This window comes from Phyllostomus discolor, chromosome 5, assembly GCF_004126475.2.
Source record: "Phyllostomus discolor isolate MPI-MPIP mPhyDis1 chromosome 5, mPhyDis1.pri.v3, whole genome shotgun sequence".
Classification (NCBI taxonomy): domain Eukaryota; kingdom Metazoa; phylum Chordata; class Mammalia; order Chiroptera; family Phyllostomidae; genus Phyllostomus; species Phyllostomus discolor.
Genome location: NC_040907.2, coordinates 133255577 through 133274819, shown reverse-complemented (window position 1 = coordinate 133274819; position 19243 = coordinate 133255577). Strand labels below are relative to the sequence as shown.

At 36.3% G+C, this 19243-nt stretch overlaps 1 protein-coding gene across 2 annotated transcripts in view; it reads left to right on the top strand.

Annotated features, from left to right (window-relative positions):
- CABCOCO1 (ciliary associated calcium binding coiled-coil 1) overlaps positions 1-12703 on the top strand; it is a 116829-nt gene extending 104126 nt beyond the window's left edge. For both annotated transcript variants that reach the window (XM_028512487.2, XM_036026914.1), the window contains 3 exons: positions 5599-5721; positions 6147-6287; positions 12273-12703. In XM_028512487.2, coding sequence (XP_028368288.1) covers positions 5599-5721; positions 6147-6287; positions 12273-12347 — 339 coding nt within the window. In that variant the 3' untranslated portion in view covers positions 12348-12703. The remainder of the gene's footprint in view (positions 1-5598; positions 5722-6146; positions 6288-12272) is intronic.
- Positions 12704-19243: the final 6540 nt, after the last annotated feature.

Here is a 19243-nt window from a genome sequence, read left to right as displayed (position 1 = left end):
TTTTTTAAATGTCAAGCCCAAGTTAAACAAGATCAAATCAAGACATATAAATAAAAATGGGCACGAGGTGCTAACTGGAGTGTCCTGCCAGATTGCAGATGGGTGCACTGCGGCCTGCCAACTGAAATTCCTCCTTGCAGCTTCAGCTGGAATGAGTAGTCTTCATTTCCTGTCCTGACTTGTACTGTGTTACCGTTCACTGTGCAGGTGATTAGCATGTGGATCTGATGGTCTCAAAGCTCTATTAAGTTATAAATGTTCAAACTACCAGTATGCTAGAGTAAAAATAGAAGTTGCTATTAGATGTCTATTCATACCCTGCAGAAGCCTGGCAACATTCTGAACCTTTTCAGAATGTAAATACTGCATATTAAGCATAGGAAAGAAAATTAATGTGCTGCATTTGCAAATTTATTTCCAAGTCAAAAATGCAAAGGAGGAGGAGGATCTTGTAGCAGAATTGATATTCTACATTTATGAATGTAGAAGGGTATATTAAGAAGTTTGTAGTGGCCTGAACACAAAAGAAAAACACTTCAGAAATGAATTAATTTAGTTTCTCTGATAATCTTAGCTTTTGAATTTACTCTTTTGATTTTAAATTTATGGCCTCGGTATAACATTACCAGAGCTTACTGCATTTTGCAGGTGGCATTCATATGTTGTTACTTTATGTGCAGTATATTGTGGGCAGTGGATTACAATTTTTTGTTAAAAATTTCCAGAACCACTCAAGTACTTCTTAATTAGACTTGCAAATCAGCAATGCCTTTCTCTTGTGGGGGAAAAATACTTAAATCATTGCAGGAATTCTGTTCCTTTTTTCCTTGGTATTGGGAAAAGTTTGCAATAAAGTTTGCTTTTTGAAACTTTTGACATTTTTTAGTAAGTTCTGATTTACATATGAAGTCATCTTTTGACAATTCCAAACAAATGTCTTTTTAAAGCAAACCAGAGTTTTGTATGTGTTCCTGTAGCACCAAAAGGGTTTAACAGATTTATCTTGCTGTCTGCCATTCAAAACAGTGGAAAGTTGTCATCTGAATGACATTTTTAATGTCTCGAATAATTTAGTAATTGACACTCTAATCATAGATTTCAGCAGTACAAACACTACCCACAAATCACCTATACTTTCTCCAGAGAAAATAATAAACAAGATAAATAGCAAAAAAACCCAAAAAACAAAAAACAGAAACCAAATAACAAAAGGAAACAATAAGTCAGAGTTAATAGGATTAATAATGTTATCATATAAAGTAGAAAAAGAAAGCATGAAGTAACATATTTTTCAGATAAAAGCTTTATAATTCTTAGACAGAGTAAGATCTGAAAACAGATTTTAATTCCTATAAGTATGGTTTTAGACCTAAACTGACCCTGTACTTTGTTCCAGAAGGCTTCAAAATTCTTATCACTTATTCCCACGCTAGAGGTCCATTTCATACTGAAGATATAAACTCAAAAGATTTCTAGTAATTTTATTTGGCTAGTAAAGATCTTGAATTTTTTTAAAGCTACATAATGGTTGATAATGAAACTTGGTTCTTATGGGTATTAAATTATGCCAAAAATCTATTTACTTGATATTCTTTAAATACCATAGCATGCCTCAGCTAAAGCTCAGATTGTAAACTGTCTTAAATAACACTAATGAAATGTACACATAATGAACAATATAACTAAATTAAGTTAATTTTCATGTAACAGATAACATCTGGGGGAAGGTATATCGGTAAGTTATCTAAAACTAATTTTCTAGCGACCACATCTGTAGATGTTATTTATTGTATGTTCCCTTAACAGCCAATTATTCAGTTTAGAAATCTATTCTCTTCTTTATTATAGCTTTTAATGTACTCACCTTGGTTCAAATGGTCTGCTCATTATCTGAAAAAATATAAATGGCATTCACATGGAACAACATGATTGTTTTTTATTATATCCATTTGTGTGCAAGCATTCAAAAATGGCAAGAGAAACACATTTATTGCTTTACATTCAAAGTAATATTTAGGGGGTATTTGAAAGTCAAGCAAAACCAATCATTTGGCCAAATGGATGTATGTGTATAATCAGAAACTCCTGAGTTTTAATCTCAGCACTAGGCCTCAGGCAAGTCACTTAAAGTCTTTCCCTTTGTTTCTTGATCTGAAGATTATGGGTGCTATTCTCTTATAGAAGAAGGGAGGGTTGCTAAATCAGGGTTCCAAATAGGAGTGTTGTTTTAATAAACATACTTGATCCTCTTTCTGTTTTTATTTTTCTAGATTTAAAAGGTAACATATTAGACTTTAGAGGAAAAATATGAGACAATTACAATTCTACAAGAATGTATAAAAATAGTTATAAAACTAGCTTTATTTAATTTGCTTCAACTATTCATAGACTTGAGGAAATTATAACGTTCTTTCAGAAAATCTAACTTAATAAAGCTGACCATGTCTCTCTGTTTTAAATAGATTTTATTACAGAACCAGTGATGTTGTAAAACATGAGGTTTTGTTAAAAAAAATACAAAGGCCTAATTGTATTTTTTTAAAGAAAGTATTGCATCAGACGGTTTCATTTAAACATATTTGCTGGCTCTGTGCTCTCACCACAATTATTGATTCTAATTTTTCTTAAACTTGTTTTTTTAAAAATACTACTTAATGGGGAAAAATTACTGTTATGCTTCTGGGAACTATGTTTATTTCAATCTATATATTTGACTGTACACCTTCATATTATTAATGAAATGACTTTATATTTACTCTCATCTGAAATTAGGGTCCTTTTTTCCCCTTTCCGTATCTTCCTAACTCAGACAAATGTAGCTCTTCCTGAAAGAGAAAAGTGTAGCCACGGCTTAGTTCACTGATGGTGTGCCAGACACCCTGAAGAAAAGAAGTGCTCACCCTCAGCTTTGTGCACAAATTAAATCAAGTGGCCAGCTGTATGAGCTAAACTCATAAAAGTCAAGGAAAAGAAAAGCTGACTCTCAGTCAGAGCTTCAGGTCTGGGGGATAAACGGAGCTTCATTCCACCAAAGAAGTGCCATGGCCCTAGTGAGGCGCTCGAAGTTCCGAGTGCACACACACACCCCAGTGCCAAAGGCCAGGAAAACTGGGTGACTGGCAGGTAATTCAGATTAGCCTTATAAAGAAATCCAGTCCCCAGGGGTATGCAGGATAAAATAAGAGATTTGAGCACAAATATCTGTTTACACTTACGTGTATACTCCGATGGAAGAAGAGGTGCAGTTAGGTGGGCAGATGGTATAATCTGCTCCCGACAGGATGGAGAGGGAATTTATTGAGAACTTCCACCAAGAGGTGAGAGAAAAGCACCAGAAAGGCCCAGCTGGTGCATGGAAAAGCATAGCAGCAAGACAAACATGGCAAAAGCAACTAAGAAAATTTGGCTTCATTAAGAGGACATACTTGTACCTTGTAGATGGGCTCTCGCTTGCTTGCTCAATACCTGCAGTAAAGTCAGTAACCTCCATTCAGTTCCTTTCTCTCTTCTTTTTTCAATGTGTCACTCACCACCACTCCCCCTAAATTTCTATTTCTCACCCTATTTTACAATCTATACCACCGATCATCTTCCTTTGTCTCTGTATTCCCTTGTGCAGCCTATTTATTTTACCTGCAGTGTTTCAGAGGACACTAAAATATATTTAGCTGTTCCATTTCCCTAGCTTGGTAAAATAAAGAGCGAGATAAGGTGGAGAATGAAGAAACAATCATGGTGGAAAAAAAAGGTGCAAATAATTTGGTAGGAAGCTACAAATGCTTGTATGTTCCATCTAGGGGGAAAAAAACAGAGGCTTATGAATGTGATGAGAGAAAAGAACCATTCTGATATGTTTCTTGATATTCTATTTTGATTAGTATTTAGTCAACTTAAGATAAACAATCTGGCATGATGTCATCTAACAGAATAGAGATTAAGTACTTAATAATATCAATAGTTTCCAAGTATGGCAACATGATGACATATTACAGTTTACTGAAAACTGGATAGGCCGAGAAGTCGAGAAGTCAGCACACTAGGGTTTAACTCCCAGACCTGTCACTAAGTAACTATTTGTCTAAGCCAGTTGTTTAACCTCTTGGTTTCCGAAGTTACTTGATTGTAAAGTTAAGACACTTCAGTTCTTCTATGTATGTATACTAAACAGCAACTTTTTATAAAATCAAATTAAAATTAAAAATATGGCTCTGACTGGTGTGTCTCAGTGGATTGAGTACTGGCCTGAAAACCTAAGGGCTGCCAGTTCAATTCCCAGTCAGGGTGCATGCCTAGGTTGCAGGACAGGTCCCCAGTAGGGGACGTGCAACAAGCAATCACACATTGATGTTTCTCTCCTTGTCTTTCTCCCTCTCTCCCCATCTCTAAAAATAAATAAATAAAATCTTTAAAAATAAATGAATCATATTACCATTTAAAAAATTAAAGTAAAATAAAATAAAATAAAGTATAAATTCAATGTAAAATACATTGGTATGGCCAAGCAGTAACTGAGCCTCCAGTACATTTCAAAACTTCTCTAGGTGAAAATAAATATTAACATTTAAATGATGAAATATTATAACATGTAAGTTTATGTGAAATTAGAAATGAATGTATGATGTTTTTAGGATTTTTTCAGGCCTCATGGAATGGTAATGATTTGAATGTATACATTTTCAGAATACTGTCTTCAAACCTGTAGGCTCAGAGTTGACTTTGTCAGCATGGAGTTAGTGTGCTCATCTCAGGCTACAAAAACAGGCTCATGGAGCTTACTATATAAACTAGAACATCAATTTATAGATTTATGGTAAGAAATGCAATAAGCATGAGAATCAGAGCACTGAAGTAGATATATCTTTACGGATCATTTGAGAGATGCACAGTCAGATTATGATCAAAATGTTGATTGTTCAATGTGGAATTAGAACAAGAGGAGCTAATAAAATGATTCAGATGTTTAATGACATTGTGCAATCATCTCCTCTTTCTCTGTGGTGAGATGGACACCACTTAAGTTGACTTCTTCAACTCCTGTTTCTGCTTTCCACTGTTAACCAACCATCATCACCCTTCTTCTGTTTGACACGCTCTTGCTACAGAATTATGAAATGCTCCCAGTGAAATCTTGCTTTGCCCTCAGTGTTTCTGGTTGGTTTTATAAGAATCTCTGATGCACTGTGTGCTAGTTTTATACATTCACCTTTAGTGATGTTATCAAGTTCATTATCAAGTTCTTGATGGGCACTTTACTATTGCCTCCGAGAATAGTTACTTGTATATCTTGCTGAGTAATATTGAAAATCATCAGGCTGTTATTGAATGTTTTAAACATATAACCTTCTGCCAAAATTGGAGAAAACGTACAGGATATCTAAAACACTGTCTCTACGTACAGAGCTTGTAAGCAGCAAGCTTAAGAAGGGGACACTGACTCATGAACAATTAAAGCTCAGAGAAGTACAGAATGAAGTCCTAACCCATTAGTATAGAAAAGGGTAGAAGAAAATGCTAATTATCTGATACAGAGCTGAAATGGTAAATTGTGGTTACGCACAAAAGGCTTTATCATAGTATAGCTCTTTTCTTCCCCTTCAGCAAATGATAGAAACTGTCAAGCCTTCAGGTGGCCTTTTCCCCAACCCTCTAGAAGAAGGAATCTCTTTTGATATTTATTCAGCGTTCATAGAGCCACCCCCAACACTGGATACAGAAATGAAGGTATGTTTCCTTTTGTGTCTTAATTCACCCTCTCTCAGCATAGTATTCCCTATGGCTGAGAGGAAAGGAAGCAATTACTTTTCTATTTTCTCTCACTCTGATTTTTCCCAGCTAAATGTACGTATTTGTTTTGCCATTGATTCACAGGTGGGCCAGTCAAGGGTGGCTCAGCAATTTTAATCTTTCCCACTCCATTTTTCCCAATCTCTGCCTTCACTTTCCCAAAAGTAAGCACTGTTAGCACCATGACATGATCTGTCAGGATACTTATAAATAATGAAAATGCAGGATGATGTCAAATTACAACCTCCTGACAGATGTACCGTTTTCCTGGTAGAAAATCACCCAGGAGAAGTTTGAGGCCTCATAGCAATCCCTGAGTGCTCCAGAAATCACTTGAGCTTTGTTTACTTTCCATATTCTAGGGACTGGACCAAGAACAAGGCCCTGAGGACTCCCAGCCAAAAGCCAGTGCTTCAGACACAGATGATTTGGTTGGTTTCACTATTGAGGATGTAAAATCAGTGCTGGCTCAAGTCACAGATGACATTTTAATCGGCATTCAGGTACTGAGCCTTGATAGTGTGCTCACTTACTTCATTACTGGTTAATTAGCCAACCTCATCCTTAATGTCCGTAGGTAATACCTACATTCAGTCAGCAAGAGCGGTGCTTATAATGGAGTTCAATTTTACGTCTCCATGTTATTCTCAGTTGAGTCATCTGAGACCCAGTGAGACCACAAAATAGATCCACTAAGAGCACATAGAGTCATGTGTGCTTCCAGTTTAAAAAATCATTCAGCATCAACACCAAAAAAATAATAAAGACTTTGTGTCTTGTCACACTAAAATTGCTTATACAAGATTACAGTACATTTCTGAAAACAGTAAACACTGATGATTAAAGTATAATTTTCAGTTGTTTTCTCACCAAATTTCCAAAAAGATTTTCAAGTCTTCAAACTCCCTCCCAGATAGTTTGTTTCTTCTCACATATTACTAACAGCTAAGCAGTTCACACTAACGGCTGTTGTGTGAACCCAGCAACGGCAACAGCCATCTCAACAGCAATTGCCAATGATAGATCTGTTGGCTTGACTTTATGCTCAATTTTTTCCATAAAAAAAAAAAACAACAACAAACATTTCTACTTACACAAAGACTTGCATCATTGCCCAGGCAAAGTGATGAAATAAGTGAATTGCATATTTTGAGAGGACTTATAATTTCTTGCAGAAATGACCATGAATCAATAAGACAGTTTACAGCATGTTTAAAATATTAATGCATCTTAGGGAAAGATTTAGTTGATGTCTAAACATGAGACTGTATATAAGAAGCTCACTGTATTAACAACTAATTTAGAAAGAGCAAAGATTAGCCTGGCATAAGCATAGCTTGTTACTTGTTGAATCATCAAATGTTAATGCACTATTTACACGAACATTTAATGATTTGATGCCAACAGAATCAGCCAAAGTCCTTGGCTTAATAAGGAGTATTTAGTGTTTACCAGAAATAGTGGAAGAACACGTTTTACACAAAGCTTTATTGTTTACAACCCCATGAATGTAATAACTGGTTACTGTGTGGAAGGGCAGAGTGCAGTGAATTAAGCTGAGTTCAGAACATATCTCCTTTTTAGATTTGATAACATTTCATCTAAATATAGTTTATGTATAATCATGGCCCTGGGCTCCTTTGCAATCCTGTGGCTCTGAAATTATTGCTGAGGAACTACTAGACAGTAATAGAATTGTTTGCAGGCCCCCAAAATTGAAAACATTTTACCAAGGCTATGTTCCATGTAGTGAGTATATTTTTAACTATTCATTGATTTTTTAAAAAAATATTAGAGTCTGCAGCATTTATAGCACTACTCTACAACAGGGAGAATACAATTGCTATATATGTTCATGATTGTCCTACTGGCCTGCAGTTATCCTTAACTGGGCTTGGAAGTTCATTAGCTGGTTCATCTAAATATAATTCGACATAGAAAGAACTGGGACCAGGGGTGAAAGATATAGATCCTTTAGGTGCTACAATCATTTCCATATTAAGTGGATTCATGGATTAGCTTGGGCCAAATCACTGCCAATATTTCAATCAAATGACATGATGATGTAGATTTATTCAGTGTTTCAAGATAGTAAACCTCCCTATGTATTTTCTTCCAATAATCCTAGTATACTCTGAGCATATTAGGCAGACACTTCTCTGGCAAATCAATTGAGAAATGAGAGACACAAGAAGACTGAGTCATTCTTCCAGAGTTTCCAAGATCAGAAACTGATGAAAGACTCTGAATGAGAGCTGTAAACTGGGTTCTAGTTCAAATTCCAGAGGTATCCACAAAAAAACACATAACCTCTAATATCACGACCAGACTACTTTGAATTTTAATACCCCCGTGGTGTGGCACTCTTTCAGTGTTTGCCCTTGTGTCTTGGTCAGATTCCAAGTTGGGTAATTACTCTCCACTTACCTAAATTTCTCCCCTTGTTTTAGATGGGGAAGTTATTTTCCATTTCTAAAATCTGCTTTCCAATGTTCCTGGCTCTTAAAACTGCCGCATCCCTTTTCAAAGGTGCCCACATGCCAGTGGTCAGTGGATACGAGCCGTCTGAGTACAATGGCCTGCTGTAGCAACATTTAATACATTATTATTTGTAAGATGTGTAAAGTGTTCCAATAGTTTTTCTTCTCATTTATTTAAATATCATACTGTTATTATATTTTTGGAGGAAAAGGCAATAGAGAGATCATGTTTTAAGTGTAGTTTTTTTTCAGAGCTCCTTCTCCAGTGTGGTTAGAGGCATATTCCACTTTATATAATTCAGAAATTTCTAAAAATGTAGTGTGAATCCTTAAATTCTTTTACACTAATCCACTTACTTTCCCATTGACTCACTTTATAGTTTTAGAGATTTATGAAGATTGAAGTTATCTTGGCCCTGAGTCGTTAATTAAAATTATACTGAATAGAGCAAACATTTTAAGGTTCTATAGTTTAGTTATTTTAATTTTAAAGATACATTCAAAATGAAATTATTTTGGCCCTGAATTGTATAATAAAAGATTATACCCAGTGGAGCAAACTTTAATATATTTAAAGAATTACATTTCAGAAAAATATGAATGCTAACACTAGATTTTTGCTGTTAAATGTTGGCTGTTGGCCCTGTCTAAACAATAGAGTAAAATCAAATGAAGATGTTGAGGGAAGCTTGCCATCTTGGGCCTACAGGTATTTTTAGGTCAACTTGAATTTCCAGGTTAGAAAACCTGAGCGTGAGATCAAGATGGAGACCACTGAGAGGATACTGAGCCCAGGCCACGTGTTTCCCATTCTTCCTACGAGGAAACAGAGTGTCCCAATCCTGGTTGTCGCGGGGCAGCTTGTCTCGTCAGGAGGGTTCTGGGAATAGCAAGGAGAGGTGGTGAAGCTAATGACAGTGTGCTCTGGACCAGACGAGGAGTGTTTCCACCTACCTCTGCCGGTCGTGTCTGGAGTACTGATCATCCCCACGGTGGCCTGGAGATCTTAAACATCACTCCACGCTGTTAGATGGGCACCTTACCATCACAGATCCTTTCCCCAAAGCCTGCACTTACACAGATGAATTCCATTTCAGTGAAATACCAGAAAGGTCTCCAGGTGAACGTGAGAAAACCCTGGTGAGACAGTGAAACACAAGCTGGAAGATGATAGTACCTCTGTCCTTAGTTGAAAAGAAATGAGATTATTGATGGACATAGAACACACAATAGTCAGGCACTGCTTAATGACAGAGATAGATTCTGGGAAATGTGTCATTAGGCAATATTGTGCCAACACCACAGAGTGTACTTAACATTGAACATCACTGAGCCCACTACACACCAATGCTCTGTGGTACAGCCTATGTCCTTAGGCTGTAAGCCTCTACAGCATGTTGCTGTGCAAAACAACATGAGACTAAATGAAGCGCAAGGGAGAATGATGCAATCCAGAAACGCAGTAAACCTGAGGTGTGTGAGTCTGTTGCTTACATAACACAGCATACTGTTTTACAGCAAACTTTTTTAATAAGTAGAAAGGCTGCACTATAATGTTAAAAAATGTAGTATATTGAATACATAAACCAGTAAAATAGTTGTTTATTATCGTTATCAAGTAGTGTGCACAGTACATAATTGGTACGTGCTGTACTTTCATGTGATTGGTAGCACAGTGTGTTTGTTTACACCAGCACCACCACAAATGCGTGAGTAATGTGCTATGCTAGGACATTACAATGGCCATGACGTCACTAGGCAATGGGAATTTTCCAGCTCCATTATAATATTAATGGGGCCACGGTCATATACGTGATCTGTCTGGGGCCAAAACATCCTTGTGTGGCACATGATTGCAAGTGGGAAGAGTCACTTTAGTGAGAGCAGTGCTTCCCAAGCCTTTGGAATTGTGACAAGATTATTTCTTCCAACCATTTCATACTGATATGGTCTAATATGTTGCATGACATAAAGAAATAGGAGTAACATATTTTTTTATTTAATTCTTCTTTGCTTTTATTAAAATAGTTCACTGTTTCTCTACATTGGCTGCTCCAAAATAATACTAGCAAAGCATCTTAGCAGTTTTATTTTCTGTGTGTGTTCTAGACTAGCATGTTTGACGATAGGACAATGGGCCAATAAATGAAGTATTATATATAGAGTACAAATAAAAGTTTATTGTACAAGATTAAGGCCTTCATATTTCATATTTCACTAGTAATCTAAAGAAATACTAGGTAATCTTTAAAAACCTACACAAAAATTTCATTTTCACTTCCTCCCACCTCCAACTATTAAAATGGTCTGACCAAATGTTATCAAAACAAACACTATAAATACATCAAGTCCTTTAAAGACAACTACCCCCAATGTTATTTCTCAGCATAGGCAGTCTTCATGGCATGGGACAGTGTGATCTTAAATCCTTGTAAAGCATATTTTTAAAATATTTCACAACATCATACCACTGAAATATAACATTGGTGAATATATCACAAAAGTAGGAGTTGGAATTATGAGTCTAAGAGCTAGCATGTAATATTAACCAAATAATTTTTAACTGCTTCCTATTTCAGGTAAGAACTAAGACCCTAGGCAGTTAAGTGTCTCGCCCACGGCTGCAGAGCTAACCCAGTCCCGAGGTCTCCACACTCCTAGACGGGTGCACTCTTTTCAGCTCTCCCAGAATCATGCCCGAGGGATTAGAGATTCCTAAAAAATGACAGTTTCTTTGTAACCTGGAAAAGCATGTTCATCCCTCCTTGCCCCCTCCACCAAACCACCAAAGAAAGGAAAAAATGAAAAACCAGAGGACAGAGTTTGATCCAAGGCTTGATAAAACTTAAACAAACAAACAAAAAACCTGGTACTGAAATGAGAATCCAGAATTATTTACACCAATGTGATCTTTTCAAAAATATCAATTCTTACTGTGAAGGTAAAACAAAATCTCATCAGATTGAGCAGCTAGGGTGAAAATTTCAAAACTGTCTATTACAGTCATATAGAAATAAATAAGAATGAAAAGTTATATCTAGACCAAAACAGTATTTGATTTTTTAAATTTCTTCTGTATAAATTAAAATAACTTTTTCCAAATACAGTTACCCTGAACACTTCAAATTATGTTATAGACATGCACATTCTAAACTTCAAATTAGTTATAAACATATATGTATAAACTACTCTACATATATTTGTAGATTTTTTTAAAATCATCTAAACAAAAACATCAATTTTACCACATCACTCACCACTGGTTTCTCTATACATAATTCTATTATCCATCATGAAGAAGAGAAGACATTTCCAGAGCTACTACGTTCAGTTAATGTGAAAATATTTCGGGAGTTGTACAGGTAGCAATGTTAGCCCACAGATCATCACTGCCAGAAGCTAAACACTATCGCAGCTGTAGCAAACACTAAAACCTGTCAGCAATCACTTACTTTTTTTTTTACCAAATCTGTACTACAAAGTGGCATAATTCCAGGAGTTATATTGTTTGATGAATACTTTTAATTATGAAAATTGTTCTAATTGTAAGATTATTTGTGTTGTTATTTCACAACAGAAGCTGTCTGGGATCCCATTTAGAATGCATTACACAGGAGACAAAAACATTTATTGCAAAGGGGTGGGGAGACCAACAACATTGCAATAACTGAGCCCTGAGCAGTTATTCTGACTCGGTGCCTATTGGTAAAGTCTGTCTGAAAATACAGATAAATTATCCTATCTTCCAACACAAGGCTATGTGAAAAATGGCTGTCCAAATACCACTTCCTGTTCATAGCAGACATGCTATACATTGGGAATGTGCAGAGAAATATGATAAAGTGTTATCACATCACTACAGGCTGAAACACAGCTATGTCTGCAAAACAGGAAGGTGTGTGAGGGATAATGTCTGTCTTTAGGCACTATAGTATGTCAAAACCACAAAGACAATGTGCAGCAAAAGATAGCTCCATCATAACCACTTTTTTATGATTGTCTTCACAGACCGAGATAAACGAAAAGCTGCAAATACAGGAAGAGGCCTTTAATGCACGAATAGAAAAATTGAAAAAGGCCTGAGGACTCGGTACAAAGAGAGTGATGCTAAACTTCACAGAAACAAACAAAACCAGTCAGAATAATAGACCCTCTAGAGCATCGTGTCTCCTATATTTAGTTTAGAGAGGAAAACCAAACCCCACTTTTTATTATCCTAAGTAATTAGAAAAGTATTGGCCCCAATTTTGCTATCTCCTGTCTCATAACAGCCTCTGAATTTATTGCACTGAGTGTAATAAGAACATTTTGTCTACAAGAGTTTGGAGAATTATATATAAAAACACAATTACTTTTACAGTCCTCCTTTGACATTTTGACTAATAAATGTTATCCATCTTCAAGGAGAATGAAGCCAACATTTTTAAATAAAGAAAAAATAATAATGATTTTATCCATATTGACCCAAATGAACTGCCATGTTAATGGAGCACCATGAACAGATACCACTAACCACACAACTGAGGATAAAACTTACTAAACAACAGCTATTCAAATGCATATATTAGGGTTTTTTCCTTAAATCGTTTGGTTTTCTTATTTAAACGTTTCAGTGTGAAACCAATTTTCTGAAATTATATAATGCAGTTTGAAGCACTTTAATTTATTCTGCACTGTATTTGTTATTTCTAATCTTGTTACTCTCCCAGGAGAATACATGACCTATATAAAAAGAAGCAGTGTATAAATGGTTATTAAAGACCAACCTATATATAGATTGTAAAAATCTTAAATATAAATCAAACTCACAGAGCTCTTAAAGTTAACTATTATATTGCAGTAGAGTGGTTGAAAACATCTCAAGCCCTTAAGTACATTTATTAAAATACAATTTCAAAAGAAAAATATCCATTTACTAACGGATTGTCCCTAGTTGGAAAAATTAAACCAATTACAACTTAGGCCCTTTCCAAATGTCTTAGACTTCAGAGTATTCTACAAGGGAGAGTGTTGCTAGAAGGGACAGTTCCTTCAAAAAGTTTCCAGTTCATACTGGAACCAAATGCACTTGCATCTTGGAGACACTTGGTCAAATATGTCGTGTCTACGTGCTAACCTCTGGCTATAACCTTACCCTCTCCATCAGTGCCAAAGAGATTACCCAAAATGTGTGTATTTGGGGCACAGACAGATATGACAGCATTTGGTGATTTTCAAACTACACTGATCAGCAATGTAAGAGGGTTTTTTAAGATAAAACCATGTTTGTTGGTCACGCAGTTCCAAGTCTGGAATGTCTGGAGTTGTGCCGAGATGGGTTTTTCCCTTGAACTGTCCTGCTAATTGAAAATGCTCATGGCCATAGGAGAGCACTAGGAGGGCTCTCTTGTCCTGATTCCATCAGTCTGTTCTCCAGGGAAAGCAGGTGAAATTAGAGAAACCACAAACCGGAATAAAAGAGCTTCTAGAAATCACCAAACAGTGACTTCAAATGAAGTCATTGGCACAGAGTGGACCTGCATTTCTAAGAGTGCTTATTGTGAACAAAGGTACCAATAGTCCAAAACTGAATAAGAAATACAGTAGAATCCCTAAACACTACACAGAGACAATATATGTGTGCCTGAAGCACGTGATCATGCCTAAGGCATGCCTCCAAGTCTGATACTGGCTTTCCCTGTGACTAGGCTGTGTCTTTGGACAAGCTACTGAGCCTCTATTTGCTCATCTAGGAAATGGGCGTAATACTTATTTTTGTGATAGTTATGAGGATCCAATAACTACAATTGAATTGATGTTTTCTCGTAAGGTTTGGTTTCTATTTACCTCCTAGGATACCTAAAAAGCCACTGTGCATCTCTAATACCCACTGCCCAGTTGTTGGACAGCCTCTGTGCCAGAATTCCCGGTCTTCCCCGTTGCTCCACTGGCTTCTCCGTGAGCTCCCACAGTACCCGCATGGCCACCCAGCTGGCCTTCACCTTTCACTTTGGTGCAGCCCAGGGCTCTCTGTGGGAGCCTAACTTTAATGTCTAACAATAAAAAGGGAAAGAATAATCGTAGTGGCAGTAGCTACAAATTTTAATTCACAGTCTTTGCTCTTTTAAATTAATTTCAAATTGATAAAGAAATGTATGCACCTTCTCTCATTTATGTAAAAAAAGAGTGTACATGGTGGAATTGCTGGGTTAAAAAACAGTTCTCTCACCTACAAGTGGAAACTAATCAACAAAACAAACAAGCAAGCAAAATATAACCAGAGAGTTTGAAATTAAGGACAAACTGACAGTAACCAGAGAAGGGGTGGGACGGGATAATGGAGGAAAAGCAGGGAAGGGTTTTCAGGAACAACTATAAAGGACCCATGGACAAAACCAAAGACGGATAGGATCAGGGTGGGGAGTGGGGATGGCTGGGGTTGGGGGAGTGGTGGGGTTAAAATGGAAGCAACTGTACTTGAACAACAATTAAATTTTTTTAAAAGTGTATGCAATGGAAAATAACTTACCCTAGCTAGGTACCCTCATTTCTCTCCCTACAAGGCACCTATAGCTTCCAGTAAGTTCTTAGAAAAGTATTTTTTGCCTGTTTAAACAAGTGGATGCTTGTACATCATGGTCTATTTCTTTTTAACACAACTTAAATTATTATTTACATTGCCTTTTTAAAATCAAATAATGGACCTTAGAGATAATTCTCCATCAATATATTAATGACCATGTATTTTTTAACTCCCACAGCTTTTTTAACTCCCACAGCTTTTTTAACTAGCCAGTCCTATTGATGAAAATTTCATCGTTTCCAGTACTTCGCTCTCACAATGCTACATTGCCACTTTTGTGAGCGTGATTATACCTGTATGATGAATTCCCAGAGGAATAAATTTCTAGGTCAAATTTTATTTGTGTTTCCAATTTTGATAGATATTGTCAAAGTGCCTTCCAAAGTTGCTTTACCAATAATTTGTGAAAAAAAATCCTTCTTTGTCTACACTGTTACCAATTTCATGCATTACTCAGTTTTTTATATTTAATGTTCAGATAGATAAAAATAATGTCACACTATTGTTTTAATTTGCTTTTATTGTTTTACTGTACATGGACTGAGCACCTTTCATATGTTTATAAGCAAATCATTTGTATGTGTACTTAAATTATATATATTAATTTTCCTAATAACCCTAAGAGATAGGTATTATTAGATTCATTTTATTTATAAATTATGGAGCCTTAAACTTAAAGATTATTAACTTGAACCAAGTTACACAATTACTAACTGATGGATCAGGTCTTGAAACCCAGGTCTGACCCATTTTACAGATGAGGAAACTGGAACCCAGAAATGTAAGTAATTTGTCCATGATCACAAAGTCAGTAAATAGTGGAACCAGGTTTGGAATTTAGATCTGTATGATCACAAAATCCACTTACTTAACTTTTATCTTCATCTAGCTACCTCATAGTCAATATGAAACAAAGCGAAAACTAACCTTTTTGTTATTAGTTATAATAAGGGAACAAACTTATTTAAATTGTTAACATATTATTCAGAAAATGTGTGCAAGGATAGAATGTATCACCCAACTTCACTCCTTCATTTATTTATTTTTACACTATGTATTCATTGAATACCTACTATGTTCCATGGCATTTAGTAGTGAGCCCAATAGAAATGATCTCTACCTACTAATCTAGTGGGAGTGACAGCACAAGTTTCAGGGAACTTAAGTGTTGAACAAAGAAGATTGATCTGGTCTAGAATATCAGGGAAGCAGCCTATGAGTTTTGAAATGGGGCTGTGATCTGAGGGATAGGTAAAATTTAGACAGAAAAAGGTGAAGGAAGATGGATTTCAGGCAGCAAGAAGAGCATGTGCAAAGTCCCTGGGACACAAAATGAGTCCGAAAAATTGCCCACGGCCACAGCTCTTGTAAGGTGTTGTAGACCACACACAGATTTTTATTTTTACCCTAAAAACAATGGGAATTTGTTGGTGAATTTTAAGTAGCAAGTGACACCAGATTAGCATTTTTAAAAAGGCCATCTCCCTGGTGCCAGGATGTCTATCCATAGAGATGTGGGAAAAAAATATTCCCATTAAAGGATTTCTACTGTTAATGGTGCTACAGTTGTACTCCTTAGCAATTTCCAAGAGCAGGAGAAATAAAGAAAAATGTTGACTTTGTTAAAGTCACAGGATCGGGTCTCTGGCACAAAGGCAGCCCTCTGAAGGGCCGATTAAAAAACAATACCAACCTATCTCCTAGACAAGTAGCAACCTTTCACTTATCATCCACAGTAAGACATCTTTCTTCCATTTGCAGGAATAATTTAGGGTGTTTTTTGTTCTCACCCTCAGGGTAAATTTCAAAGAGTAAGTATATTCATTATGTTATGAACAAGCCACAGCCTGCCACCATTACAGGTATTTGCAGGCACTATTGCACCTAAATATAGCTGAGGAGTCATTTTCCCAAAATCCGAATATAAAGCCCCTATTTCTATCCTCCATTTGATTGGAACCATTCAACCATCCTGGTAGATAATAAGTTTGCATGTTCTTAGATTGCATTTCATTATGCTTCAGTTCCCCTAGAGAATAAACTCACTCCTTTTCCAACAATTGTAGAGGAGAAATGCTTCTGACATCTCAAATTTCAGAGTTTCAAGAAGACGTCCCTCTTCTAGACATCAAAGTCTTTTTTTTCTGGATATTGATTTGTTAAATAAGAAAAGTCATGACCCGTCTGCGGCAGCCAAAATACCTCTTAATTCGAGTTTCTTAAGCAAAAAATATTCTAGACCCGAATAATACCATCTTCTTGGAAATCCAATTCTGAAACAGAGAGAGAATACTAAAAATCTCTTTTGCTTTTAGGATTCCACCCGTTTTCATGGAAATACCAGCAGTGGACATCAGCTTAACATTTTTTGTCAGAACTGCCAAAAAATGTTGTGTTATTTTATTTTATATTTGGCTCCAGACAATGTTCAGTGTATATATCTCCAATGGTCATTTTGATGTTTGTATCTCCTTTTTAATCTAGTGTGCAGTTTATTCTGGATATTTTCTAGGCAGTGAGATGAAATAAGATATGGTCCTTGACTTCATGAAGCTCATGGAATTGATAAAGTTCATAGTCTAGGGTCAGATGATAAGCAAGTGAATCAATAAGGTGATCTTAGATAACAAATAATGCCAATGACCAACACAAAGCAAATGGGGTAAAAGGTTCTGGGATGTGGAAGGGCTACTTTACCTAGGGTGCTCCAAGAACCCTTCTTGTAAGAGATGACTTCAAGTTGACCAGAATGGAAGGAACTAGCCATGGGCCACACCATGGTACACCGTGTTCCAGCTAATGAAAATGGCAAGTAAAGTGACATTGCCAAGTAGAGCTTGTGATCACTCAAAGCAGCTTTCAGGGAAAAGGGCCTGACTCCTGGAAAATAACCAGACTGGTTTTTATCTCCAGGCCTTCACATTCCTAATCTAGTGCTGTTGCCATTCTATTGTGTTGGCATGGTCATATTGCCTTTTTCCCCCCTAGAAAAATGCAGAATTATAGCAATAAAATGCTTATCAGTATAACTCCCAATCCTAAATAAGCCCACCTGCTTAAAAAAGAATCTTGGTCCAAATCTCTTTCACAGGAGAATTCCAAACAAATTATGTAGGTACTCCACTCCAGAAAAGGAGGAAAATAACTCCCACTCATTATATGTGGGCTGTGCATAGCGACTTCTCACCAAATGCAGTATGGGAAGGTGGAGGGGAAGAGTGCCTTCACAGTTAAGAAACCTGATCAACACTACTACTGCCAGATGATCAAGGTCAATATCAATAGTCATAAATCATGTTGATGGCATGTCCACTTGATATGAGATCATGAAAATAGTGCTTTAGCTCTGTGATCTTCCTACCAGAAATCATACCCCCAGTCTAATCATGAGGAAAAACATCTGGCAAATTCCAGTGGAGGAGCATCCTAATATATACCAGATCAGCACTCCTCAAAACTGTCAAGGTCATCAAAAACAAATCAAGGATGAGAATGTGTTGCAGCCAAGAGAAGCTTAAAGAGACATGACAACTAATGGAATAAAAAATCCTGGATGTAATTATGGAAGAAAAAAAGGAAATCTAAAGAAATATGTATAAATTATGAATGTTAATAAAAATATTAAAACTGGTTCATTAGTTATACCAAATGTACTATATTAATATAAGAATAGTAATAGTAGCAATTAGTAATAATAGGGGAAACTGTAGTGGGGGGAGGAGGACAATAAATGTGAATTCTGTACCATCTATTCAATCCTTTTGTAAATCTAAAACTGTTCTAAAAATAGTTATGAATTTCTAAATATCTTGATGAAAACAAACCAAAATTAATTAGAAAGAAAGATACCCACCATCAGATTTTGCCATTGATGGAATGCCACTCCTTATAAACGACACATGAAAAATCAGATATAGCCATTTTGAACACTAGAGTAGAAAAGATACGCTTATGAAGAAGGATAAAGTGATAAATAATTCCATTTATTTATTTATTTATTTTAATTGTATTTTACTGTTTACACTATTATAGTTGTCCTTTTTTTTCCTTTTGCCCCCTCCACCCAGCCCCCCTACTCCCTCAGGCAATGCCCACAGCATTGTCCATGGCCATGGGTCATGCACATGTGTTCTTTGGCTACTCCCTTCACCTTTTTAAAGAGGAAATTACTAACTTCATCAGTCCTGGGCCACTCCTTATTTTCTCAGTTCCATGGTAGAAATTTGAGCTTTCTATGAGCCTGTATAGCTCATAAAAGCAGAGAGTAGATGGTTTCCTTTAAATACCTAACTCTCTCAATATAACATGATAATATGGTCTATCAGCTAAAGAAACGAGACCAATCACTGTGCGGTAGAATGGTCTATGAAGCTGCTCTCAGTGAGGTAAGTCTCCTCGGGATCCTACTGACTTCTCT